A 27,380-nucleotide genomic window follows, 5' to 3' on the forward strand; every position below is an offset into this window, starting at 1 on the left:
GGAGCGCAGCGCGGCCCGCGCTTCCCGGGCGGCGCAGGCGGAGGCAGCGGCGCGCTCGCTCACACCCACCCCCGCCCGCGGCCGGCGCGCCGCCCCACCGTAGCCGCCGGCGTCCCCGCGGGCCGGGCCAGCGAAGGCGGCGCCCGCGCGTCTTGCAGCCAGCGGCCGCGGCCAGCCCCGGAGGCGGCCCCGCAGCCCCGCAGCCGCGCGTCCCCGGGCCCAGCAGTAGCAGCAGCAGCCGCCGCCGCCGCCGCCGCCGCCGCCGCCGCCGCCGCCGCCGCCGCCGCCGCCGCCGCCGCCGCCGCGAGGAGCCCGGCGCCCCGGGCCCGCAGCCCGGCGCAGGCAGGCAGGCAGGCAGGCAGGCAGGCAGGCATGCAGGCGAGGCGCCTGGCCAAGCGCCCCAGCCTGGGCAGCCGCCGCGGGGGCGCTGCGCCCGCTCCCGCCCCCGAGGCCGCCGCGCTGGGGCTCCCGCCCCCCGGCCCCAGCCCGGCCGCCGCACCGGGCAGCTGGAGGCCGCCGCTCCCGCCGCCGCGCGGGACCGGTCCCCCGCGCGCCGCCGCCGCCTCGTCGCCGGTCCTGCTGCTGCTGGGCGAGGAGGACGAGGACGAGGAGGGCGCGGGCCGGAGGCGCAGGGCGCGCGGGCGGGTGGCGGAGAAGCCCCGAGGGGGCGCGGAGGAGGAGGACGACGAGGAGGAAGAGGACGAAGAGGTGATCGTCGAGGTGGTGGACGGCGACGAGGACGACGAGGACGCCGAGGAGCGCTTCGTGCCCCTCGGACCCGGCCGTGCGCTTCCCAAGGGCCCGGCCCGGGGAGCCGTGAAGGTGCGTACCGGGGGGGGCGCAGCGGGCTCCGCGGGGCGGCCGGGCGCCGGGGAGGCCGAGCGGAGCGGCGCGGCCCGGGAGGGGTGTGTCAGGCGGCCGTGGCCAGCGCGCGGAACTGCGGCTCAGCGGCGCCCTGGCGGCCGGCCTGGCGCTGCTCAGAGGCCGGCTCGGATCGTGGTCCCGCGTGCCTGTGGGAGACGAACGCTTCTCCCGGGCTGGGTGGGGAACTTGGGAGCGGGACGAGGTAGGGGCGCCGTGCGCCCGATCGACGCGGCGTTGACATTTTATTCCGCCTTGGGGACGCAGGAAGTGTTCCCTTGTTCAAGCTTCTGGAAACTAGCAAGCACCCTGCAACACCTCCCTCCACCTGAGAACAGTTGTTGATCGCTTTCCATCACAGGCGCTTGGGAAGGAACCGTGAGCCTGTGCAGCAATAACCAAGACCTTGGTTTCCGCGTGCTGTTTGCTGGTGTCCCCCCCACCCCACCCCACCCCCTCCCCGCGCTTTTCCTTGCTCTCCTTAAACTGGGCATCCTCAGCATTTTGTGTCCCCACCCCCCGCCCTGAAGATTACAAATGAGGAAAGAGGAAGGCGAGTAGGTGGTGGTGGTAGAGGTGGTGGGGTGACGTTAAAACGATGTGAGTTTTGGCTAATTCTCGCCAAGTCCCCTTCCGCGCTAAAGCACCGAGCGATCTTTCCGTTTTTGTATCTTCAGGAGATAAAGGGTTTATTATTACACAACTGACTGGCTGAGCTTCCAAGCACGCTATTGGACAAAGCAAACTGCGTTGAGGTTCATGCACCGTGTATGTTGCTAAGAAGTTTTGAGGGCAGCAAGTGGCAAGCGAGGGGGAGTTGTTTCTCTCCAGTGGTTCTTAAGACAGCAGAATAGCCCACAATTCTTGGGAGTTTTCAGAAGAAAATACATAATAAACAAATGAACTTGATAGAAATTGTTGTTTTTTACATCTCCCTGTGTCCGCTCTCAAAAGTGGCTGGAAGCTTGAAATTATATTTACAAAGAAAAGTTAAACAGCAGTTAGGGTAGCCCCTCAGTAGACGTGGGAATGTGTTTCTTTCCTAGACCACCCTGAAGTACGACTGACTGGCTCCTGGTGTGAGAAGATTGGAGCAAATGGTCATTTGGGTGATTGTTTTTGACAGCTGCTTGTTGGAATCCGGAGTGCCCACACTCATTACTCGGCCTGCTGAAAAGCGTGCTTTGTGTGGCGACAGGATATAGCTGGGTTTGAATTAAGTCCCATAGCATCAGTGACACAGAATAAGACAGGCTCCTTAGCAGTTTTGTTCAGACACACTCAAAATGTGTCTGGGGGTTTGAACAGTGATTATACAAATTGAGATAGAAAAATTAATAAGTTATGCTCTGTGATCCAAGCAGGCCCCACGTAAGAAAGAAGTCTGTTCTCTAAACTCAGAATATCTAGGGTGTGATCGTTAGCATTAGCAGAAAAGATTTTTCACATCTCCAAATAAATTCAAATTCTTTCAAATTTCTAACACATTGCTTTGCTCACAACTTTTATAGCACATTGCTCACAACTTCTGAGAAGTTGCATGTTGAATACGCTGTGGTATAATTCATCCTCTTTTTTTCATCACTTTAGCACTAGCCCGATACTGCATCCGAAGAGATTTTTTTTTAATGGAACATAACAAATAAATTTGCATTTCTGTATATCCCTGTGTTCATTTGTTTGACAAATATTTACTGAGCACCTACTTGGTGCCAGGTGCTAATCTAGAACACAGCAGGGTATGACATTATAATGCTGCACATAATGCGCTGCATCCTAGCAGCTGCTAACAAGTGTGTAATCACAACACCCAGGACTGTGATTTGGGCTGTAGCTACTCAGCTTTCCCTGAGTCTGTCCTCCAGCCTTCCCGAGCAGAGTCAATGACCATGCCAGAGCCGGTTCAAGCAGAGAGCTGGGACTTGGGACTTCATTCAGCAAAGGGCCTGAATCAACAACCAGTTTCCCCTCTTAGCAAGTGACAGAAGTGAGGATGCCTTCTTTCTTAGGATGGGGGGAGTCTGGCAGATTATTAGTGAACAGATGCTTATGACCTTTACCTTTAAAACTATTGACATTATTATTGTGTGTGTGGAGTGTGCGCCTGCCATGGCACACTTAGGAAGTCAGAGGACAACTTTGTATGGAGTCCTTCCTTCCCACCCACCTTTCTGCTTCCCAGAGCTCAAACTTGGGTTGTCATGCCTGCATGGCAAGTGTCCCCACCCTCTGGAACATCTCAGCTGGTCCTATTTATGACCTGCTGGAAAATACCTCCAAGAATTCTGTTTCCTCCTTCCTGCTTCAGAACCATGTTTGTCTGATTTAGGAGCTGTGACAGAAATTGTCATGGAGCTGCTGGGTGGGAAATTTACTGTTGGAGATGTATCTCAGTGAGAGTACCAGAGTGTGGAGGGCAGCCAGTGGTGGAGGTGGCAGCCAAGTCAGCTTGAATCAGCCTGGTTCTTCTGCCAACTGCATCTTCTTACAGATTAAGTCAAGTGCACCCACTGCAGGAATTGATCTTGCTGAGGTGCAGCTTGGATCAGAGGCAGGGGAGTGGGGGGATGGGAAAATAAAGCTGGGCTTGTCTGGCAGCCTTGGGTAATGCTGGGGGTGGTGGTGGCACTATTTTAGATTCTAGGAAGAAAAAAGAAAGCTTTTAGGGGGCACCCTTCTTGGGAGGGGACATTTGATCTTCTAGCAGAGACACTTTGCACATGATCTTCCCAAGATCCAAGACCGGGGAGTAGCGGTTGTAACTCTTGAGGTGAGAAGCAGCTCGTGGCTGTGGCTGGAACTTGGTAGGAAGGAGATATGTCTCAGAGGCAGGACTGGGCCAGTAAAGGAAAAGGCAGGCCCTTTAAAGATAGAGTGTGAAGTCTCTGGAAGGTTTTCATCAGAAAGAGCTTGCCAGGTGGTTGGTATTTTTCAAAGCTCGTACTGTGGGGGAGAATGGAGACCCGCAGTGGGTGCTGGGAGAGCAGTGAGGTACTGTAGCCCATAGAGTCCTGGGAGATGTGAGCGCTGCTTGGCATTAGCAGCCGGCAGGAGTGTGAGTAAGACAGTGGACCAATTCAGGGTCCATTGCGAAGCTCAACTTGCCAGAATGTTTGGTGGCCTGGATGAAGGAAGTGAAGGAAGAGAGGAATTCCGAAGGAGCTCCTGGCACAGAGGATGGCTACATAAGCCGTATGCTGAGATGGGGGAACTGCAGGGCCGAGTGCTCTGTTAGAGCATACTCACAGTGAGGTGATGGGAGACTTTTAAGTGGAGGCAGCAGGCAGTCTGGTGGGTTTAGGATGTGAGTCGGAGGGGGAGGTTTAGGCTAGAAAGGTGAATTTGAAAATCGCCAGCATGGACGCCAGAGGCCGTATAGTATCTCCTAGAGCAGCACCTTGGGCCAGGCTCTGGACGCAGCACTACTTCAGTGGGTTCTAGGAGAAGCTGCTGAAGATAGTCAAAGCAGCATCAGATGTGTAGAAAATGTAAAGTTCAGAAACCACGAGAAGAAACAGCTCCAAAAACCAAAGGACAATGAACAGAGATGACTACGTATAGGATGCTGAATAAATACAAAGAGACATTCATTTGTGCTAGATGAAAGGAAACAGTGCTTTTTTTTTTTTTAGGTTCATTTTTATCTTAGGTGTATGGATGCTTTGTCGGCGTGTATATGTGTGCACCCTGTGTGTGTGTGCAGTGCCATGGAGCCCAGAAGAGGATGTCATCCCCCTGAACTGGAGTTAGATGGTTGTGAGCCATCGTGTGGGTGCTGGGAATTGAACCCAGGATTTCTGAAAGAGCAACCACGGGCTCTTAACCACTGAGCCATCTCTCCAGCACCCCACCCCACCCCACCCCGCCGTTATTCTTGACAGAAGTTTGTGTTGTAAGTCAAGTGGACTGAGCCTTGAAGGCAAAGTGAGGTGGTTAGGGTATGTGTATAGAGCTGGTTGACAAGATTCGCTCAGGAGTAAGAAAAATCTGTTTTGTTTTTTCCGGGTGAGATGAAGTGAGCTCTGGACTAGGGATGAGAGTGTGAGACTTTTCTGAAAGAGGTCACACCACTTAGTTTTCTGTTGCTTTGTAACTTTGTAACAAATTACCACACTCCCCCCCCCCTCCACCGATATAGGCAAGTCTTCCATGGGAAGTCCATTTCCATAGGAGTCCAGTTTCAGCCTGAACTTTGTCTGTTCCTAAGTCGCAAAGGGTTAGATGGGTTGATTTCTCATCCGGAGTTTGGCCAAGAAAGAATTCATTCTAGGTTCAGAATGAATGGGCAGAATTCATTTCCCTGAGCCTGAAAGGCGAGGGCCCCACCCCGGCTTCTTGCTGACTACACCTGAGTGCTCCATCACTCCTGGAGCTCATTTTCCAGTCCCCCTCCTATGGTTGTTCGTCATGTAGGCCTCCTCAGCATGGCTCTTGTTTTATCAAACAAGCAAGGAGAATCTTGGGGCCACGGTAGGGTTCTCTTCCATAGACAGCAGTAAACCTATCATCTTTGCTGTGTTATCTTGGTTAGAAACAAGTTTACAGGTTCTGCCCAGTCTAAAAGGCAGAGATATTATACAAGGGCCCAAGTGAGTGGAGATATGAGGATCATTGGGCATCATCCCTGGAAAGTACGAAAGGAATATGATGGGTCGGGGGAGAGGGGGAGGTGTCACTGGTCACTGCATAGGGCAAGTCTCTGGAAAGCTATAGAGCACGACCTGGAACCCAGGTGGAAGAGGGCTGTCCTTTGAACTCTCCTTCCAATCAATTGGAAAAGGTAGTGAAGGTGGAGGATTCCAGCTGAGGCACATTTTTTATATATAGATGATGGTCAGGTGACTAGTGCATGCCAGATCGCCTCTGTTCTCTCGTGCAGCAGAAGAGCAGGAGCAGATGAGAGCGATTTGAGGGTGAGTTAAGAGCTGGAGGCATGAAATGATGTATGGGAGAGCGGGAAAGCCAGCCTGCTAGGGAGATGAAGTGGAGTTGCCAGACCGTATAGAGAGCCCATCTGGGGTTTGTGGTTCTGTGTTTATAGAGCAAGAAGCCTGCCTGGGCGTGTGGTTTCCCCAACTCCATTCTCTCGTCTCCCACACCAAATGATAATCATAAAAGTGATTCGAGTGGCCAGTGCAATTGTTTTAACCTTCGCCAGCACCCATAGCTAGCCGGGACATGTGCAGTGGGGCCGGTGGGACTGTTAGTTTTACAGAAGGGACAGACCACGGACTGGAGTCCTGGGAGGCTTCCTGTTGAGCTGCCCCTGCGGGAAAGGCAAAGTTGGATGAAGCAGGAGGTGGACAGTGGGAAGAAGGAGAGGGACTGGTTCTTGCTGGTGCTGCTGGGCCCTAAGGGACTAGGGGATACAGAATAATAAGGGGGGGGGGAGTAAAAAGTTGTGGAGGAAACAGAGGTTAGAGCAATAAAGCCCTGACAATTAGGTTTCAAAAGAGTATTAAGAGTGTCCACTGTGTCCTTTTGAGACAGGAATTCTCCTAAATGTTTCATCTGAAGGAGGACTTCCTGAGAATGTAAAACTTGAAAATTAGTGGGGCCTCCATTCTCCAGCCGAGGATACCAGCTTAGGCAATATCCCACTTCAAGATAAGTGGTTGCAGACAGAGGCGTAGCCAGGGCTCTTAATCATACCTTGTTCCCTGTGGTGTGTCTGGGTCTTGTGTTTCTAGGTTCATACCACCAAATTTAAATAATTAAAAATGCACATACGTAGTAAATTAGCAAGAAGTTTTATTTATTTAAAAATTACTGTGTGTGGTATGTGGTGTGTGTGTGTGTGTGTGTGTGTGTGTGTGTGTGTGTAGGTGCACATGCTATTGCGTGCACGTGTGGAAGTCAGAGGACAACTTTGGGGAGTCGGTTCTCTTTCCACTTTGTTGAGGTGAGGTTTCTTGTTGCCTGTGTTACACTGTACTCTGGGGTAGCTGGCCTGTTAGCTTCTGGGAGATCCTCTGGTTTCTGCTTCTGGTCTTTGGTTTTGCAGTAAGTATGTGATACCTACAGATGCTTACCAGCACGTCCACCATTTTTAAAACCTGCCTCCTGGGTGTCAGACTCAGGCCCTCAGGCTTCTGCCTAGGTGCTTTGATCCACTGGACGTTCTCACCGTCCAGTATCTGTTCCTGAAAGAGACTGTACAGAATGCACTGTAAGGAAGCGGTGGACTCCTCCAGCTAGAATGGCCAAGAGTAGCAGTTTTGTTTGATGCTTCCTCTCATGGGGTCCAGGAGGAAGAGGAGTGGGTTGCTACGGGGAGTAGTGTGAGTGATTCTCTGTTTTGATTGACAGGCTTGAGGTATGTAAGTCTTTCTAATGTGTACTTTCTTTCCTACATGTATGTAGTTTTAATCATATACACACCCAGGCATAAAGTGGGAAAATAGGTATTGACTCCCTAAAAGTTAAGTTAAGGGGCATAGTTTGCCTTGCAATTTCGAACTGGTTCGGGCTGGACTGGCCCTCTGCCTGGAGTTCCCAGTCACAAACTAGGACATTTTAAAATGGAAACTAAACACAAAAGGAGAATTACCAAGGCGTTGCTAAAGGAAGGGAGACTATTGCATTGTTGGGAGCAGAAATCAGTGTGTAGCTGCAGCTCAGTGCAAGTAGCGGTCCAGGTTGCTGAACGTATTGTTAGAATAGATGTATGGATATAGTTCCAGGGTAGGGGAGTTCCGGGTTGCTAAGCTTTCCACGCACTTGGCTGTCCCAGTCTGAAACCATCTAATGTGCAGCTGTGAACCACACACCCATTTTTTGCTGATGGTTGAGAAAGTAAACAAAGTAATGCTACAAAGTATCTGGGATGTACTACTTTATTACTGTAGTCCTCTCCCTCAGTTAGTCATTAATTTAAACAAGAAGAGAAACTTTGTATTACAATGTTTTCAACTTCCCATTGGTAAGATACCCACTCCCCTCCCTCACGTAACTCTGAATAATCCTCCTGAGAGGGTCTGTACAAATACTGACACAGTGAACAATACTTCACCTAGCGTTTTCCTAACCACCAGTAAAAGGGCACTGCCAAAATAGAGGAAGACTTTAATGAGATCTCCATGGTTGGCAAAGTCAGAACAGTGGGGAGCTTGGGTCACAAGGCCCAGGACAGTGCTTTTCAGTGCTCTGGAGAAGTTTAACCAAGCAGAACTCAGCAGTCCAGAGAGACTGATAATTCACCGATATAATACATTTAGGAGGAACCTGGACATGAAAGATTGCTGAAAGTTCACCAAGATTTCCTGTGTTGAAAAACTGAGGCAGGGCTGCTTCTAAATGAGGCACTGTGTGTTAGCAATGCTGTTCTTAGTGCCCCTGGTGTTAATTAGACATAGTCCGTGGCTGTGTGCCAGCTCTCCAGGGATGGTTACCACATTTTTCAGCTTGTCTCTTGACCATCAGATGACTCCAGGAGCCTCTGGCAGGGACCCCGTGTCCCACACTGCCTTCCAGTGTGCTAACAAGCGCATGTTTTACAAACTGTCGGGGTTGGCTCACGCAGAAGGTGTGTGCCGAAGACACGACACAAAGTTGTCATTTACAGACCTGTAGTCTGCTGGAGTTTGAAGGGACACGGAGATTAACTAGTAATCTAATACCCTGCCTTCTCTGTGGAGCTGACAGACGTTGCAAGAAGAAATACGTGTCCAGTTCTGGCTTCTGATACAGTGCCTCACTCTGCCTGCCTCTAGTCACCCCTAGTCACCCCAGTCACCCCCCTCCTTCTGGGACTGTTCTTGTGCCTGGGAATGATCCTCATTGGATCATTGGCACTGTGGATAGACACATCATGGTTTTCCAAACTATTCTATCAGAGTTGCTTGTCAGCTTCTAACTTTGAAAAGCACATTCTCCTGTGTTACTGTGGGGGGTGGGGGGGCGCTGCCTGATTTGCCACTGGTATGAAAGGTGGAGTCCTCTCTCTGTGAATCCTGCCTGGGCCTGTCCCTGTCCCCTTCCCTGTGAGGTTTTCTTTCTTTCTTTCTTTTTTAAATTTATTTAACTTATTTATTTATATGAATTGGTGTGAAGGTGTCAGATCTTCTGGAACTGGAGTTACAGTTGTGAGCTGCCATGTGGGTCCTGGGAATTGAACTCAGGACCGCTGGAAGAGTAGCCAGTGCTCTTAACCTCTGAGCCATCTCTTCAGCCCCCCCGTGAGGTTTTCAAAGGACACATATACTTAGGAGAATGGTGGCAAATAGAAAGTCACCATGAGCCAACGGCCGCGACCCCTTGTGCCAGAGTGTGCCTGGTAAACTTGCCTAGTTAGTAGCTACGAACTCAGGTCTCTTTCTTTTGTGAACACTTGACTGTGGTTGCCTAGGACGGCCCATACCACAAGATTAACAAAAAGGGGACCTGAACTCCCTTACCTCTTAATGAGAAGGAGCCAAAGTGAGCCACAGCCCTTGCACATGCCTGAACTTTAAATCAGGGACTGGATTTATTCAGCCCCCGTCTCAGTTGGATGAGCATGTGCTGTGGGCTCTGTGTAATGAGGGAGGAAGAATGCCTGTCCTTCCTGCCCTGCTGTGCTTGCAAAATCAGAACTTCAGGTCTGTATGAAGCAGTCTTGTCCCGGTGACATTTTGATGTTTGCCTGAGTCGGGAGATCTTCAGTTGCCCCATACAGTCTCATCTTCAGATGAATGCATGGCTCTGTCTGGCCTTCAGCAGCAGGTCACAATACTTGTGAACTCTGATGACCGACTTGGTGGCTTGGCCAGATCTCTGTTTCTAAATCAGGATGATTGCCATGCATCTGCTGTTCATGGCTTGCTCATTCTTCAGGGAGATACTTGGTGTACACAAGGAAATAGCAATTCATGGCTACCTCTGCTTCCAGGGAGCCTGCAGTTCAACATTCCTCCCAGAAGATCTGGAGGGAGGTGAGCAGTCCTCGGTTCTCTTTGTGCCTAATAAGATCATGATTAGTTCTTCCAAGCCAACTGATGAGTCACAACTTGGCATCTAATTTTGATATATACTTTAAAACAATGCAACCAAACAATTTATGTTAAAGAAAATTATATGGTCTGGCCAGGAGGTAATTCCTAGACTGCATTTGGCAAGTAACCTCAGTTGTTGCTCTTTAGTGGGTCAGAAGGAGCAGAGTACAACGCTGAATGAAATATGGGTGGTAGATACGAGTGATCAAATTCACTTCACCGAAGATACTGTTTTGGAAAATCCTGTGTTAGAATTTATGGGAAAGATAGACTTGGTTGTAAGAGGGCGTGTGTGTGTGTGTGTGTGTGTGTGTGTGTGTGTGTGTGTGTGTACATCTCTGTGGAGGACAGTGGTCAGTGTTAGGTGCATCATTGCCATTTAATTAATTAAAAACTTATGTATTGTGGTTTTTTTTTTGGGGGGGGGTGCATGTATGTCCATGCGCCACATACAAGGGACTTAAGACGCCCCATGACTGTCGTGACAGATCATTGTGAGCCGCCGTGTGGGTGCTGGGGACCAAACCCAGCTTCTCTGTAAGAGCAGCCAGTGCTAACTGCTGGGCCATCTCTCCAGTCCAGCCACTTTGGTTTTTGAAACAAGGCCTCTTACTAAACGTGGAGCTCATTGGTTCAGTTCAGCGGGCTGGCCAGTGAGCCCTCAGGATCTCTGCCTCCTCAGCACTGATGTGTGTGTCCACTGCCATGCCTGACTCTTTATGTCGGTTCTGGAGATCTGACACTGACTGAACCCTGTCTGCAGCCTCTACTGTAGAGTTTTGGAGAATCTAGAGCATCGCAGAAATGTACATTGGGATTGGAGTCCGCTGGGCTGTAGGACAGCCTAGGTCCATGAGCGTGAAGAAGTGGAACGTACCTTCTGGGCTTGCCCTGTGAGGGCTTGAGTCCATGTGCTTTCCCAGGAGATTCTCGGGGACGTCCTTGCTCCCCCAGTGTCGCTTTCATAGTGGAAGATGTGAGGACGGTGCTATTTCTACTTTAGGGCATACTGAGTAGCCAATCAAAATGAGTGAATGTCAAATGTGACAGCATTTTAAATTTAATCCAGTCTGCTTCCCTGCCTCCCTCCCGCCTGCCTGCCCACCCTTCTCTTTCTTTTAAAAGACTGTATGTCCTAAGATTTTATTAGCCAAGTCTTGCAGTCAGGATAGTTACCTGTTGATGGGACTTCACTGTAGTTTTTTAGTAAGATGCTACAGGAGCAGTCTCGGGTCCAAGCCGATGACCCTGCAGTACCCCCCCCCCTCCCCCAAACACACACCTCACTGCTAGTCCTCTATAAATTGGGACATGATACAGAGCAGGCTCTGGCTTTAGGTCTGTCTTTGCAATATGCTGTGTGGTCGATATATTGTGCACCCCAATAAACTTACCTGGGGGGGGGGGGGTCAGAGAACAGAACAGCCGCTAGATGAACATAGAGGCCAGAAAATGGTGGCACACACACCTTTATTCCTAGCATTCCGAAGACAGATCTCTGTGAGTTCAAAGCCACACTGGAAACAGCCTGGCATGGTGACACACACCTTTAATCCCAGGAAGTGATGGCAGGAAGCAGAAAGGTATGTAAGGCGTGAGGACCAGGAACTAGAGCTGGTTAAGCTTTTAGGCTTTTAGCAGCAGTTCAGCTGAGATCCATTTGGATGAGGACACAGAGGCTTCCAGTTTGAGGAAACAGGATCAGCTGAGGAATTGGGGAGGTGAGGAAGCTGTGGCTTGTTCTGCTTCTCTGATCTTCAAGCGTTCACCCCAACACCTGGCTTCAGGTTTGATTTTATTAAGACTCGCAGTACAGTGCTGGTTGTGTGACCTTTCTCACTGGCATTACTGCTCTGGGCTTCAGGGTTGTGGTTGAACATCTGGGGCAACATTAGCCCATCATTAGCAGTTGTTATGGAATGCGGCGCAGAGACCTCCCCAAAGTGGGTGTGAATGGAAGTGCATTTCTTTTTATGGTTTTGGAAAGGATCAATTTGTAAATTTTTCTGAATCCCCAGTCCTGCTCCTCTGTGTACTGTGCTCCCCAGGCATTTCAGTGAGCTGCCTCCCAAAATGACTCATTCATCTGAGCTCCTGGTATGGTAGGTAGTAAGCTTCAATCTTCCCTCCCAGCCCAGAAAGCTGCCAGTCATTTTCCTATGCCAAGAGGGCAGAGACTGTCTCTCTTCTGTTTATACCTACGGCTGTTGTACTGTAGCAGTTCAGTGGTCCAGCAGGGTGTGGAATCCCCTTCACCACAGTGTGATGTTGCAGCCTGTGGTGGAGTATAGGATGTCACTTCTCTTTCTCCTTTGCATGGCTGAGAATCTCTCAGTGTGGGCTTGCCCTTCCTAGATTTCTGTGTCTTGGACTTGGTATAGGAGTCATTCTTCATGGGGAAGACGGGACATTCGCCTGAAGTTTGCCAGTTGTACTTCCTTTTTCTCCTGTGAGAGAGCTGCCCCGTGAGAAAGGACTCTGAGTGTACCAGCTCTGGAAGATCCAGTTAAAAACAGATAACAGATTTTTTCCAGTAATAAAATATTTCAAAATAACAGTGAATTGTGAGAGTCATAGAATACTGATATAACTATAAAGGAGTCACTGAGCATGTACCAAGGACCATTTTCCATTTCTAAGATGAATACAGGTTGGGTCGTTTGTCTATTTTACAAATTTTTCTAGACTGCATGCCCCTTCTCCATTTCTAGAGCACTTTTCCTTTGGATAGGCTTTAGGAAATACTGGTTTATAATTCCTTTCTTCAGTGGGAAAGCCAGAAGTGTGTGCCTAATGACTTGAGATGAAGAACTAAAACCCAGGCCAGGGAGACGGTTCAGCAGGTAGAAATATATGCTTGTGTAAGTCTGATGGCCTGAGTTCAACTCCTGAGTCCACATTAAAAAATAGCTGGCCGGGTGGTGGTGGTGGTGGTGGTGGTGGTGGTGGTGGTGGTGGTGGTGGCTGTGTCTGCGCACACCTTAAGTCCCAGGAGGCAGAAGCAGGTGGATCTCTGTGAATTCAATACCAGCTTGGTCTATAGAGTGAGTTCCAGGACAGCCAGGGCTGCACAGAGAAACCCTGTCTTTAAAAAAAAAGAAAAAGAAAAAACAAAAACCACCAAAGGAGGGAAGAAAGCTGACTAGCTGAATGTGTTGGCACACACCTGTAATTCCAGCACCCTATGGCACGGTCGGAAGTAGTCACAGAAAAATCACTTCGAAGCCTGTGGAACAGTTAGCCTGGGGTATACAGGGACAGAAGCAAGAGAGACCTGCCTGGAAACAGAGTGGGAGAATGACTTCCAAAAAGTTGCCCTCTGACCTCCACACATTTGCTGTGGTGTGTGCCCCATCCCCCAGCATTCATACTTCCTACGCATACTAAATTTATTTTATTCTAGAGATTTGTAAGTCTGGCTCTCCTGGAACTCACCGTGTAGACCAGGCTGGCCTTGAACTCACAGAGATCTGTTTGCCTCTGCTTCCCATGTGCTGGGATTAAAGGCGTGCACATCACACCTGGCAGTTTATTTTTAGTGTGTATGTAACATTAGTGTACCTGCAGAGGCTTGAAAAGGGTCTCAGATCCCCTGGAACTGGGTTACAGGAAGTTATAAGCAGCCTGACATGGTTGCTGGGAACTGAGCTCAAGTCTTTTGTAAGAGCATTGAGGGCTCCTAACCAATGAACTCCTTCCCCATTAAAAAACCCCTGTTGTTGTTTATTATTATTATTATTATTATTATTATTATTATTATTATTATTATTATTTTGAAGCAGGGTCTCACATATATATCCCTATCTAGCTAGAAACTCATAGAGATCTACCTGCCTCTGCCCCCTGAATGCTGGGTTTAAAGATATGTACTCCCCCACCCTGCTAAAACAGTATTATGAAAGTAAATTGTTAACGGCACGGTGGCACACACCTGTAGACCTAGTTCCTCTGGAAGGCTGAGGGAGAAGGATGGCTTGAACCCAGGAATTAGAGACCAGCCTTGGCTAATAGTAAGGTCCCATATACAGATAAACAAACATTATCATGCAGATTTTACAGGCACAAAGAAGAAAAGTGTTCTTAGTGGGCTTGACAGATAGCCGATTCAGTATTGAGTTTCTAAGGTAATTATTTCATCTGGCCCATTTTTATTTTTATAGCTATAAGCCCCATTCTCATGTGAAATGTAGAGAACAGTTATTTTCTTGGCCAGCTGGGCTCAAAGATGGGTCTAGGAGGTGAGAAAGGGAGGTTTGAGAAGTGTGGTTGTAATAGAATTAAAAATAATGAGGGAGCAAAACATCAAGAGGCATTTATACCAGGAAGGTATAATTACTAATCTGACTTCACATCCCCAAAGAAGAGTGATGGAAATACCAGCATCAGTGAGAGGACTTCTTCAGGTCACCAAGATACGGGATCGACCCCACTCCGTGGGCATAACGCAGAGTGCCACGGGACAGACCCTTTTGGATATGCCTGGACGTTGTGTACGTGTTCCACCGTTCAATACATTACAGTGTACAGTTGCTCCTCACGGCCAGCCTCATTTGACCCTCTTGATAAATGTAGAGGTCTGTAATGTTTCTCTCGTTTTTATGGATGTGGAAAACAAGCCTCATAAAGAAATGGCAGCGTCTGTGGAAAGAAATACATGTGAGGTAATTTCATATCAAATGACACAGATATTTGTCAAACATTTCAGAAAACAGTTGGGACCAACAGATTTAAAAAATAATTGGAATTGGTACCTAAGCAACAATGGAAATTCAAGGAGAGAGGAGACTTTTTTGGACCAACTTACAAATTAAAACAATGTGAATTGCCATTTTCATAAGTTGTCAAGCTTCATGGAGCTTGTGCTGCGCAAGTCAGCTGTGAGCTATTCACTGAACACCGAGCTGCACGTTCTCTATTAGTTTGAGTCGAGATCCAAAGTTTAATTAAGAACATGTTCTTCAAATGCATGTTTTGGACAGTGTTTTCAATTAGTGGATTCATGTTCTTCCAACTCAAAGTGAATCTAACAAAATATTAGAAAACTAATAAAAAAAATTGAATGACAGTCTTAGAACTTACAAAAAAATAAATGTGAAATGTGTCTGTTTGGAAGAAAAATAGTCTTGTTTCATCATATGTTGCTTGTAGTAAAAACTGCTCAGAGACAGAGGGATAGCTCTGTTGACAAAGAGCTTGCTGTACAATCATGAGGACCTGAGTTCCTTCCTCAGGACCTGGATGAGGAAGCCGGACACAGTGGTCTGTGCTAATAATCCCCTGTGGTGGGGGGCAGAGACAGGCAGATCCTCGAGGCTTGCTGGTCAGCCAACTCTGCCTGATTGGTGAGTACCAGATCCTAGTAAAAAGACCCTCTTTGCCAAAAAATAAAGGGCTGGAGATAGATGGTGACATGGTTTATTAATTAAGAGCACTTGCTGTTCTTCCAGAGGACCCAAGTTCATTTCAGGAGCCTTTCACATTTTTTTTTTTTTTTTAGATTTATTTTTGTTATTATTTTAAAACTGTGTGTGTGTGAAGGTTCCCAGGGAGGCCTGAAGAGGGCATCAGATTCCCCAGGAGTTGGAGTTACAGTTGGTTGTGATCTGTCTTGTGTGGTTGCTGGCAACTGAATTTCAGTCTTCTACAGGAGAAGCAAGTGTTCTTATATTCTGAGCCGTCTCTCCAGCCCACAGATTAACTGTTTTCAATTATGTGCATGTATGTGTGGCTGTGTTCACTTTTGTGCTGGTGTCTATGGAGGCCAGAATGCAATGGTGGATCCTTTGGAACTCATGTCACAAGCAGTTACGCTCCACCTAATGTAGGTACTGGGAGCTTAAGTCCTGTGCCGCAGCAGTGAGCACCTGATGATGTTTCGAGACAGGGTCGTACTATGTAGCTCATCTGTCCTGGAACTTATTTTGTAGACCAGGCTGCCCTTGAACTCAGAGATGGAGACAGTAAAGAATCAACTTTCCCCAGAGGGCTATGGACTGGGAACAAGGATAGAAAATTCTAGATTTGCTCAGGGTTTTACAGAAGACTTATGTGAATCGTTTATCTAATTATTCTTTATCAATAAATAATCGGGAGTCAGATATGGGGGTGAGAACCTGAGAGATCAGACAAGCAGGGGAGTGGCCACCAGTCGCCTCCTACATCTTCCATTCCTTCCTCCAAAAGGGCCGAGATCTTCTCTCAGCCCTGAGGCAGGAATCTTAGAGAGTCTTATTAATAAAATCAAATCTGGGGCCAGTTATTGGGGTAAACACTGGATGGTCAGAGAGACAGAACAAGCCACAGCTAACCTCACCTGGCCAACTTCTCAGCTGGTCTTGTTTCCTCAGACTGGAAGCCTCTGTGTCCTCATATCCGAATGACTCTCAGCTGAACTGTGCTGCTAGAAGCCTGAAAGCTTAACCAGCCAAATGCTTCCAGTTTCTGGTCCTCACGCCTTATATATCTTTCTGCCTTCTACCATCACTCCCTGGGATTAAAGGCATGAATCACCATGCTTGGCTGTATCCTTGAACACATAGATTTCTGCCTAGCTCTGCCTCCCAAGTGCTGGGATTGAAGGCGTGTGCTACCACTGCCTATGCTTTATGTTTAATATTGTGGCTGTTCTGTCTCTGACCCCAGATAAGTTTATTAGGGTGCACAATATTTTGGGGAACACAATACCACCACACAGCCCTGCCTCACTACTTTCTGTCTTCTCTCTGTCTAGTCCTCCAAACCTCTATGGCTAATTTTGGTTAAGCTAGTGGCTAGCTCCGTCCTCTGACTCCAAGCAAGCTTTATCAGAACACAATCAAAATATCACACGACACTTAGGCTATAGAGTCACCCAGGTGTTAAATATACACACGTGTCTTGCTCTTTTAGCTAAGGGCAGGGCAGGAGCTTTGTGAGGGAGGAGTAAAGTCCTCTACTGGCGAAGAGCACCCAGCGTGTCTTTCAGATGCTTTGCCTTGCACAGAATTTCCTGGCGAAATGTTCTTCACTGGAGCTGGAGAGGTGGCTTGGTAGTTAAGAGAACTTGCTGCTCGTGCAGAAGACTCTCAGTATCCATCCCACAAGTCTGCAACTCTAGTTGAAGGGGATCCAGTGCCCTTTTCTGGAACCTGCACACAGTGTGGTATATGTACATGCAGGCAAAACACTCCTGAACATAAAATAAAAATTCATAAATAAAGTGCTTTGATTTTCTTTCAATACAAAAAGAAGTTAGTAAAAACAAAATAAATGCCTTAAAAAGAGCATTCCATGGCACTGGCATAAACTAGACCACATGGTGGTTACCATATCCACTGAGATAGATGTTTAAAAGGCTTGGATAAATCAGAAAACTGTAGTACAAGAGTCAGGATTGGGAGAAGGCTGGAAAGGATCAGACACACCCAGCCAGTGCACTTGGCTACAGTTGTCCCGTTTTAGCATTTTGACATGGTCAACAAGTCGTGTGTACCGAGCAAACACACTGGCAATAAAACCCTCGGCTCTCTCCTAGCCACCTGGAAAGGGGCCCTGACACCCCAAGGAAGCTCTCGTTGACACTTACACCTGCCAAACAGAAGTTTAGAATTAGGTTTTGCTTAAAAAAAATTCCAAGCAGTATGGGAATAAAGAAATTTCATTCTTAAACTCTTGCTTTACCCACAGTTACTTGAGATTTTTATATAAACTGGTATATATGTATGTATATATGTATGTGTGTATATATGTATGTATGTATGTGTGTGTGTTAGACTTAGTGTGACCTGATGGAGGGTAGCTATTAGAGGAAAGCAAGCCAGTATCCCACAATTCCAGCTTTTAGTAAGTAATCCATTGTATATGTGTGTGTTTAAACCAAAAAAAAAAAAAAAAAACAAACAAACAAAACAAAACAAAACAAAAAAACCAAAAAAAAAAAACACAAAAAAAGCTGGGCACCTCTTTAAAAACATTTACTTATTTTTACTTTTTTTTCTGGTGGTGGGGAATGAAATACCAAGGCTTTCAAGTGCAGGCCAGAGGACAGCTAGGTGGAACCAGCCCTCTCTTCCACCATTTGGGTTCTGGGGATCGAACTCAGGTTAGGATTGGTTGCAAGCATCCCGCTGGCTCCTTGTCACCACTTTTAACCTGTTGGTCACTTTCTTCAAGCTGATTTTTTCACCACTTAGAGGTGAAGTCAAAATCATTGTCTGTGGTGAAAGTGTTCCTGCTGTACAGGCCTGACGTGGCTGGTGACTCATTTCTTAGATTGCTTTTGTAGCTAAGAGCATAAGACAAGATCATTTCAGACTAATGTACTGAAAAATATAAAATAAAAATGTTAAGAAAAGAAAAGTAAGATATACAACCAACAGCATTTGCATATGCCTGTTGCTGTTGGTGTAATGTAGGAAACACAGTCTAGGTCATAATGGGGCAAGACGGCTTGGGAATGAACCCTCCAGGCAGTAGATCTGCAGTGTAACCCCTACAACAATTCTGGGTACCTTATACCGACCGTGGGTCAGGGCGAGACAAAACAGAGAAAGCCCTTGATCTGCTCATGGTAGATTCACTATGCACAGTGTTTGGAGTCCTTCAATTTGCTTTCAAGATTTCTCTTTGTATGTTACCATAGGAAACAAAGCTATTTCCAAAAGAGAAACCCCAGGGTGGTGGCTAGTGCCTGTAAGGGGGCCTGTGACACACAATTTGCTTGAGTACAGGGATTTAGACCAGTAATATGACCCATTGCTTTAAAAACAAAACAGCCGGGCATGGTAGTGGTACACTTTCGGAGGCAGAGGAAGTAGATCTTGAGTTCAAGACCAGCCTGGTCTACACAGTGATTCTCTGGACATCCTGGCCTACGTCCAGAGATCCTGTTTCAAAAACACCAAAAAAAGAAAGCGTGAGAGAGTCCGTTTTGAGGCTGGTGAGCTGGTTGAGTAGATGATGGCGCCTGCTAATCACCAGAAGTGCATCCCTGGGACCCACATGGTGGGAGAGAATTGACGCCTGCAAGGCATCCCCTGACCTCCACCTGTGCGCATGTGGACACACACAAAATGTAAAAAGGAAATTATTTTACTAAGGAAACAAACATCCTAAATATTACTCACCTCACAGAGTTTAAAAATATACAGAACAAAAGCCAAAAAGAGAAATAGACAAATGAGCAGTCATTGTTGAATATTTTAATTATTGATAGAATTGGTAGCCAAAAAATTAAGAAAGTAGAGAATATTTGAAAAGCACTATTAACAAAACTAATTAATGTTCATAGAATGCTTTGTCAAAACTGAATGGTTTAAAAATAAACCCAGTATACGATAAATATTCACAAACTGACCTGTTTTTGCTTGGATTTGGAATGCCCCAGAAGACCATGTGTTACAGGGCTAGTTGCTAGCTGAGAAGGGAAATGATTGGATCATAAGGGCTCTGATCTGACCAATGGATTAATCCACTGATAAGTTAGAAGTTTGAAACATAAAGTGACAGACTATACCACATGGAGTAGCAAGATACTTAAGTAATTAACCATAGCTCAGAGAAATGGAATTTATATTGAGATCTTTTTCACATTGGCCTGATGCCTTCACCAGTGAAATCTATCAAATAGAGTCACACATCACATCAGGATGTTTGAGGTAACAAAGACCACATATCCAGAGGTGGACCTAGACCTCTAAGGTTATGGTGCCTGGCTGATTTTGTTTGTAACACAGACACTAGGATGTTTGTATAGCTATAAAACCCTTGGAAAAAAATGTATTTCTCAGAGCCTATCTCTGTGTTTAACTACACATAACAATACATGGAAGAAATAATACCAATTTTACAAAAATCTTTATCAAAAAGATAAGATGATTTCCTTCCTAAAAACATAGTGCGTCTTCCACTAGAACTATACAGTATTATTACAAATGAGGAGTATTAGCCGGACAGTGATTGTGCTTGACTTTATCCCAGCACTTGGAAAGCAGAGGCAGGCGGAACTCTGTGAGTTCAAGACTAGCCTGGTCTACAGAGCTAGTTTCAGGACATCTAGGACTGTTACTCAGAGAAACCCTGTCTTGAAAAACCAAAAAAAAAAAAAAAAAAAAAAAAAGAAACAAACAAAAACACAAAACAAACAAAAAAAATAATGATTATTATAGACTTTCATATGCAAAACATTATGCTTTTTATGACTGGCTTCTTTTTTCTCCTCTAGGAACGTAAGGTTGGTTAAAAATTTAAAGGTCAGTCAATATAATTTACACTGTTAGCAGATTGAAAGGGAAAATATTCATTCATGATTTAAAAAATACTTGGCCAATCATGGAAATTCTCTAAACGGATACAATGTATTAGAAATTTGTAGCTGCCACAATACATGTGAAACACCACCATTCAGTGCCTATGAGGACTAAATCAAAGATGTCTTTCCTAACATGTTCAGTTAGCTTGTCATGGAGGTCTGAGCCAAAACAAAGACAAGACAAGAAAAAGCATAAAGATTGGAGAGGAAGAAAGAAAACTTTGTGCTTGCTTATGGTATACACAGAGAAACTCCTAAGGAAGCAGCAAAAGCTGCTAAAATGGGATTTTTAAAAACTCCATTGACAATTGACACTAACAGCCTTTTGAAAAAACTATACGAAAACCTACTACTGTAGAAGCTTCTTAAAATATGTACATATATAAAAAGAGTTTAAGTGAAGTTATTCTGTGATAGGATAATACTTCCTAATGCCAGGAATGGGTTACTTTTTTTTTTTTTTATGAACTGTTAACCACTGGGTTTTAGTAGATCAGCACCACCCCCCCCACACACACACGTCTGCCTACATTACAGGCTATTACCATTGCTCTTGTTTACCCTCCAGAATTTGACAGTAAACCTCTATTGGTGAAGATATAACATACTTGAGTCATAAAAATAGAGATAACAAGCAGGTACTAGCCTGGAAGTTTTATCCCTACTACCTAACTTTCACAGCGTTGGAAGGTGCTATCCATATTACCCCGGAGGAGAAGAGTTATCTGTCTTACCAGCTTTGGAACCCGAAAGCTACAGTAATTACTGGCATGGCCAGATACACCCACTGGTGCAAGAATGGCGTGAATGTTACGGGAGCAACCAACCACGCTCTGATTGGGTTTAAGGCCAGCTCCACAAGATGGAACTCATACCTGGCCCAGCTAATGAGACCTAGAACCAGCGGCTGCATAGGCCCCAGGGACAACCTACTGCTATTCTGCTAAATGGGCATAGTGTTGTGATGACTCCTGATGGATGACTTATTGCGGTTCCCAAAGATGAATACATTTTTCAACCCTCATCAGAGAAGCTGCTTCTTGCAGTAGGTCTCAGTTAACACAGAGTCCTAACACTGGTCAACATGCAGAGAATAAAAGATTTTGGAATGCTCAGCTCTCAATGAAAGGTCTGCGTCACACTCCTCCCCTCAAGGTTAGGGATCTTCAAAGAAGGAAGAGAGGGAAGATTGTAAGAGCCAGAGGTGCTGGGTGACTGCCAGAAAACAGTGTTCTCTGGAGAGAACAGGGCAGATACATATACAAACTGATTGTGACAGCACCCACAGCAAGCTAGACAAAATCCCAGCATGAAGGGGAACTGGACAGGAAGCCCCACCTCTAGCTGAGGAGTTATTAGCATTTGATTGGTGTTGGGAGAGGGAGAGTCTTTCTTTAATGGTATGACCCCTAGTATGTCAACCACACTCCAGGACTCCAGGCCTCACTCCTAAGAGTAGTTGGACTGCACAGACTAGCCTTGATCTGGGCCGGGGAAGAAAAGAGAGGGAGCATGAAATGAAGCTGGGTGGGTGGGGATGAGAGGTGGAGTTGAGGGTGAGTATGATAAAAATACGTTGTATGTAATAGGTTTTCGGCCTCCAGGTAATAGGTTTCTCTGCCAATGCAGTAAGCCAGATCAAGCCAAATTGAAAAAAAAAATATAACAACAGGTATATTTGAGCAGAGCAACTCCCGGGTGGGTACTCCAGTCCCAGAGATTGAGGCCAGAGAAGTTGCACCCCCAAATGAAAGCAGGGAGATGTTATGGGTTGTAGGAGAGGGGTGATGATGTGTCTGCCACAATCTGGGTTTGTGCTCAAATATGGTCAAAAGCTGAGCACTTAGGGGAGGACTTGGGTGGAGGCACCTTCAGGGGAGGAAGCCACCGAGGAAGCAGCTGTAGCCACTAAGAATTCGGAACTGGGCTTTTTGGTGCCTTTTCTTTGTTCAGAGACTCTGAGTGGGTGGGGTTTGGAGAGAGATAGAGATAGAGATAGATAGATAGATAGAGAGAGAGAGAGAGAGAGAGAGAGAGAGAGAGAGAGAGAGAGAGAAATGGGATAAGCCAGAGGGAGGGGTCATCCCAGCATAACTGCCTCATCCTTCTTCCCCAGGATCAGGCACTCTCCATCATTTCAAACATCCACCAAATCTTACAGTATGATAGTCACAAAATTAATAAAATATTTGGAAAAGGTAACACTTGTGAATTTAATAAAGAAAGTTCTTTAAAATGCTCTAATGATAACATCAAAAACTAAATAGGCAGAGATAAAATTAATGGAAACTTCAAAAACATTGTGTATTTCTCTGAAATGTTGAGGAGAATACTCCAAGGAGACTTCCATGAAGACATTGATTTACTGTGTTCAGAGACTCACTGTGTGTTTATGCTAACAATTCTCCACAGGTTTATGGATTCCGCAGTCTCAATCAAAACCTTAGCAATTTTATTTCATTTTGTTTTGACAGTATCTCACTTATTCCTCTAACTGGCCTGGAATTTGCTATGTAGACCAGGCTGGCCTCGAACTCATTGAGATCTGCCTACTTCTGCCTCCCAAGTGCTAGGATTGAAGGTATGCGGCACACCTGGCCCAGCAGAATTTTTTAAATAGAGATGGACAAACTAAAGTATAAATAGCACTTGAATAAGTTTGAAACATAAAATTTGAGTTCTTTATTCCTAGACAAAGACAACAGAGAAAACCAGTAGACTTTGTTGAACTAGCTCGTTTAGAAGGATGGATAAAGGGTGGGACACAGCCTGATGAATCCGTACACTTCTGTAAGGAAGTCAAGTAGGCAAAGATGACATTTTAGAGAAGATCCAGACATCCAGACAACACTAATTATAAAGCAGTTGTTAAATGTTACCAGAATGAAAAACTTTTGCTCAAGAAATACAATTAAGAAAACATTAAATGAAGAGCTCAAACAAATTTCTCCCGTCACTTTTATTGAGGTATATCAAAACATGGAATTCCTCTAGTACGCTGTGCTTCGCCACTTTGCTGAGTTACTCTTTTTGAAAAAGGCCCCTGGGGGAGTTGTTAAGCAAACAAGCAACAGTTCTGTGAAATGAACAGGCAGGGACAGGAAAGCATGGGGCATGCAGTGCAGCCTTCATTTTGCAGCAGGGAGACCTGGCAGTGAGTAGTGATGTTCTAAGGACACAGCTGCACTCAGCTTGGCGTTTCTGACGTCCTGTCTTCTGCTGCTGCTGTTAAAAGCAAAGGACTGGGGCTTTAAACATTCACCTAGTGCCTAGGATCAGGTAGCAACAGTTCTGATTTTAGCTCCCAGGAAAGGGAAATGGGACAGTAGCTATCTCAAGAAATCTCACTTCACTGTTGCTGTTGTACAAGCCTTGTTTGAAAGGGAGAGTTTCAAGTGCTCGCTAATGATATTCCCTTGTAAAGTAGAGGCCAGTGGGATGGGAGCACAGCTCGGGGATTCCTGGGCTTTGCTTTGCTGAGTGTGTGTGTGTGTGTGTGTGTGTGTGTGTGTGTGCGCGCGCGCGCGCGTACATGCGTACGAGTGTTTAAAGAAGATGGTGATGTTGACAGGATGGCTCTAGGGAGCAGAAGCAGAGACAAACTCAAGACTTGGAGTGTCTCACTAGGGAGGGAAGCTTCACTTTAATTGCATAAGGGGAAATGAGCACTTGTGCGTGTTCTACCTGTGGGTTCCTGAAGCAAACATTGATTTTTTTTTCTTGTGTTTCCTAGTGCTCTGCCCGTTAGCATCCTTTCTCCATGCAGTGTAATATTTTCAAACCCTATGGTCATTGCCACTTAGGTTAATCATGAGGTACGTGGCCATCGTGTTGAAGTGACTTATTTAAGGTGACTTAGTAAATGGCCATTATTTAAAACCTCTCTAATTTGTGTGTCCTTTGTCTCACCCACCACGTGGTTAGATTTTCCTGTTGAAATCTTTCAGGATGACTGTCTTCCATAGTCTTCTGTGTACACATGCCACACACCCGCTGACACCTTTTCTAGTGGCTTCCAGGCGGTCACCATTGTCTTCCTTATCTCTCCGCATCCTGCTGTTGACACTAGCCCAGGCCCAGCAGATGCAGCTGTGTGGAAGGGGTTGCTCTTTAAACAGGCTTGAAAGCGTAGGAATGGAGAGAGCAGTATGTTGTTCCACACTCTGGGTTTCCTCTGGCTTCCCCCTCTCTCTAGTTCATCTATTACTGAGTCCTACTTTTTCCCATGATGCTTTGCTTCCTCAGCATTCACTTTTGATTCTAACACTTTCCTCATTGCCTCCCTCCCCCATAATTCCCTCCTTATTTAAGACTGTTTTCTCCAGAACTACTAAAATAATCTTGGGTTTTATGTAACCTTTTCTTATTTTAGAAGCTGTATTTGTAGAACATATTAAGGTCCTGGTAGGAATAAAAGAGCTAATAATAATATGGGATTTCGCTCATCTTCCACAGGTTCTTGCTGGGTCTGGGCTATTAGAGCAGAGTCACAGGGAGATCACTTATTTGCCAAGCTCTGTTCTACGATCCACCTCAAAGCAAAGAGCGCAAGCTAACACTGGTGCTTGAGCAGCCAAAACGGATGTCAAAAGTCCAGCACGTGTACTTGCTTAGTTCAAGTCAGGATGCTTTTGTTTGTTGCTCTGTTATGCAGAAACACACTTCACACTTGTGGTCCTGTTCTAGAAAAGAACATTTCTGAGCTTACGGGAGTTTGTATTGGTTCTTTTCTGTTGCTGTGATTAAATGACCCGACAAACAACGTAAGGGAGAAAGGGCTTATTTTGGCTATAGTTCTAGAGGGATGGAGTCCATCATGGTGGCAGGAGTTAATCACACTGCATCCACACTCAGCAAGTAGAGAGAGAACAGCAGAGTAATAATTTTCTAATATACACAGCTGCACTCAGCTTAGAGTTTTTGACTTCCTGTCTCCTTCTGCTGTTAAAAGCAAAGGAACTGGGGTTTGAGACAGTCGACTAGTGGCTAGGATCAGGTAACAACAGTTCTGATCTCTCCCTCCAGCAAGGCGCCTGCCTCCTCCCGAAATCCCATAACGTTCCCAAACAGCGCCACCATCTGGGGGCCAAGTATTCAAACACACGAGCCTGCAGGCAACATTTCGTACTTAAACCACCACGTAGTTCTCACTCAGCCTGTGAGAAGCACCAACGCATCGCCCTAGTCTCTTACTAGGGACTCAGTCCTAGCATATGTTGTGACATATTTTCTTGGCCCACAAAATGCCAAGTTGGACATCTTCAGGAAGAAAGTAGATCTCTCTATTAGACTCAACATTCTTAGAACATGAGATTGGTGTTGATGGAAACTACAGATATTTATGTAGCTTAAGAAATTATTGCATTCAAGTCCGTTTTATAGGACCAGCGACTTTGCAGGTGGGGAAGGAGACAGGGTTTCATGTGGCCATGCTGAGCTGAATGCCTCATCCTCTGTCTCGGTCTTCCAAGTGCTGGGATGAAAGACCAATGCTAACATGTCTGGCTATGGCAAGAGCGTTATTAAAGAATTACTGGTATTTGTATTTACTTGTGTGTGAGCATCCTTGAGATAGTCTTCTCACAGCTATCTTAAACACACTGGGTGTGTAGTCTGGACTACTTTGTTGGGGACACTGCTGGTGACAGGCTCTGGTCTCCTTTCTCTGTAAGCTTGCTGTCTTGAGTCCCACTGCCATGTGGCTGCTGACACACAAGATCCTGAATGAGCACAGCTGTCCTTAGTTAGCCCTTTCGCTCGAAAGGGAAGAGTGGTCTGTTTAGGGGGGAGCTGGGCGGTGATGTTCTAGTCTCTTCTTGGCTTATGACTTTTCTCTAGGCCATAGGAATAAATGGAGCTTTGTTTTCTGAAAACAAAATAGCCTCATGTGGCAGGAGTCACACCAGCTCCGTTGGTGACCTGCTCCCGTCAAGCACATTCCCATAGTCCCTACCTAAGGTGTTGGGGCAAAAATGGATGCAGACATTTGCCACCCAGCCTTTTGAGTCCTGTGGTAAAGAGCTCAAAAGAATTCTGGGAACAGACAGGAGACATCTAACCTTGGAGGGGAGGCCAGGAAGGCTGTGGAGTAAATGATGCTAGAACTATGCTAAAGGCTGAAGAACAGATTGTAAAGTAGAGGACGAGATGAGTGGCACTCTAGGCTAGACACCCAGCAGAACAACAGAAAAACGTGGAGCTGGTGCAGAGACCACGGGACAGGAAGGGGCAGGTGGGAAGGAACATGGCGTGATGGAGTGATGCTCACAGGCAGGTGTTTGTGCGAATCCTCCATTCATGTCTTCAGTGGTGGCACACTGTTGGTTTGCACACCATAGAAGGTGTATTTCAGTGCCACCAGGAGATAGTACTTGGAGGAGGCATTAAATGCTTGTGTTCAGAGCAACTAATAGAAACTAAAGTGAGATGCATATAAGTAAACAAGAAGTTATGGAAAGATAGAGACAGCAAACTCTTAAATTTCTGGTGGATTTAGTTCCATACCGTGCATGTGACACAAAGAAAATAATGGCATTATAGTGCAAGTCAGTGTATAAACTGATCAGGAATATATTTCCATTCAGGACTGGAGGAACAGCAAATATAAATAAATGCACAAGCTAGCAACAATAAATTTGTGCAAAATCCTAAAGGAGATACCATTGCCTGTGAGCGCAATAAAATATTTAGGAAAACAGACATGAAATAATAATAAAACAAATTGAATCCCAAGACTGGACACAACGTACGGTAAAATCATATTTTATTGAGAGCAACAGAAAAATTGTATTCTAACAGAAATATAGTTCGGTGATGACTTAAAGTATGAGAGAATGTAAAAATCTGTCCAAAAAAAATAGAAAAAACACCATCCTAAAGCTTTTAATGTTCATCCTTAGACCTTGGAAGTTATCATCTCCAGGGTTGTAAAACCCACAGTTCTTGTCAGAGAACTGTTTTTTCTGTAGGAACTCACTGCGGCACACGTCAGCGGCCCCTGGGTAGAATGCAGCTAGAGCATGGTTTTGCAGCCTTCTTACAGGGTTTGGTTGCCAAGTTTGTGTGTTCAAGGCTGGCCCTGAGTATTCCATCAGGGTTTCTGCTGTCTTTGAGCCACAGAGTGTGATGGTAGTAAGTTCACATCTAGAGTTGAAGGAAACACTGACTGGCTCCAACAGGTTAGGTTTCTGTGTGGTGTATTTCTAGGCAGTTCTTGGGATGTTTTGTGTTGCTGGGCACAAGGAAGGTGAGTGGCTTGA

At 46.1% G+C, this 27,380-nt stretch overlaps 1 protein-coding gene across 1 annotated transcript in view; it reads left to right on the forward strand.

The window, feature by feature from the left end:
- The first annotated feature begins 372 nt into the window (after positions 1 to 372).
- Positions 373 to 27,380, forward strand: part of Znf704 (zinc finger protein 704) — a 189,242-nt gene continuing 162,234 nt past the window's right edge. The window contains exon 1 of the mRNA XM_059253951.1: positions 373 to 822. Within this exon, the coding sequence (XP_059109934.1) occupies positions 373 to 822 (450 nt within the window). The remainder of the gene's footprint in view (positions 823 to 27,380) is intronic.

The sequence above is a fragment of the Peromyscus eremicus genome, chromosome 2 (genome assembly GCF_949786415.1).
Source record: "Peromyscus eremicus chromosome 2, PerEre_H2_v1, whole genome shotgun sequence".
Lineage (NCBI taxonomy): Eukaryota > Metazoa > Chordata > Mammalia > Rodentia > Cricetidae > Peromyscus > Peromyscus eremicus.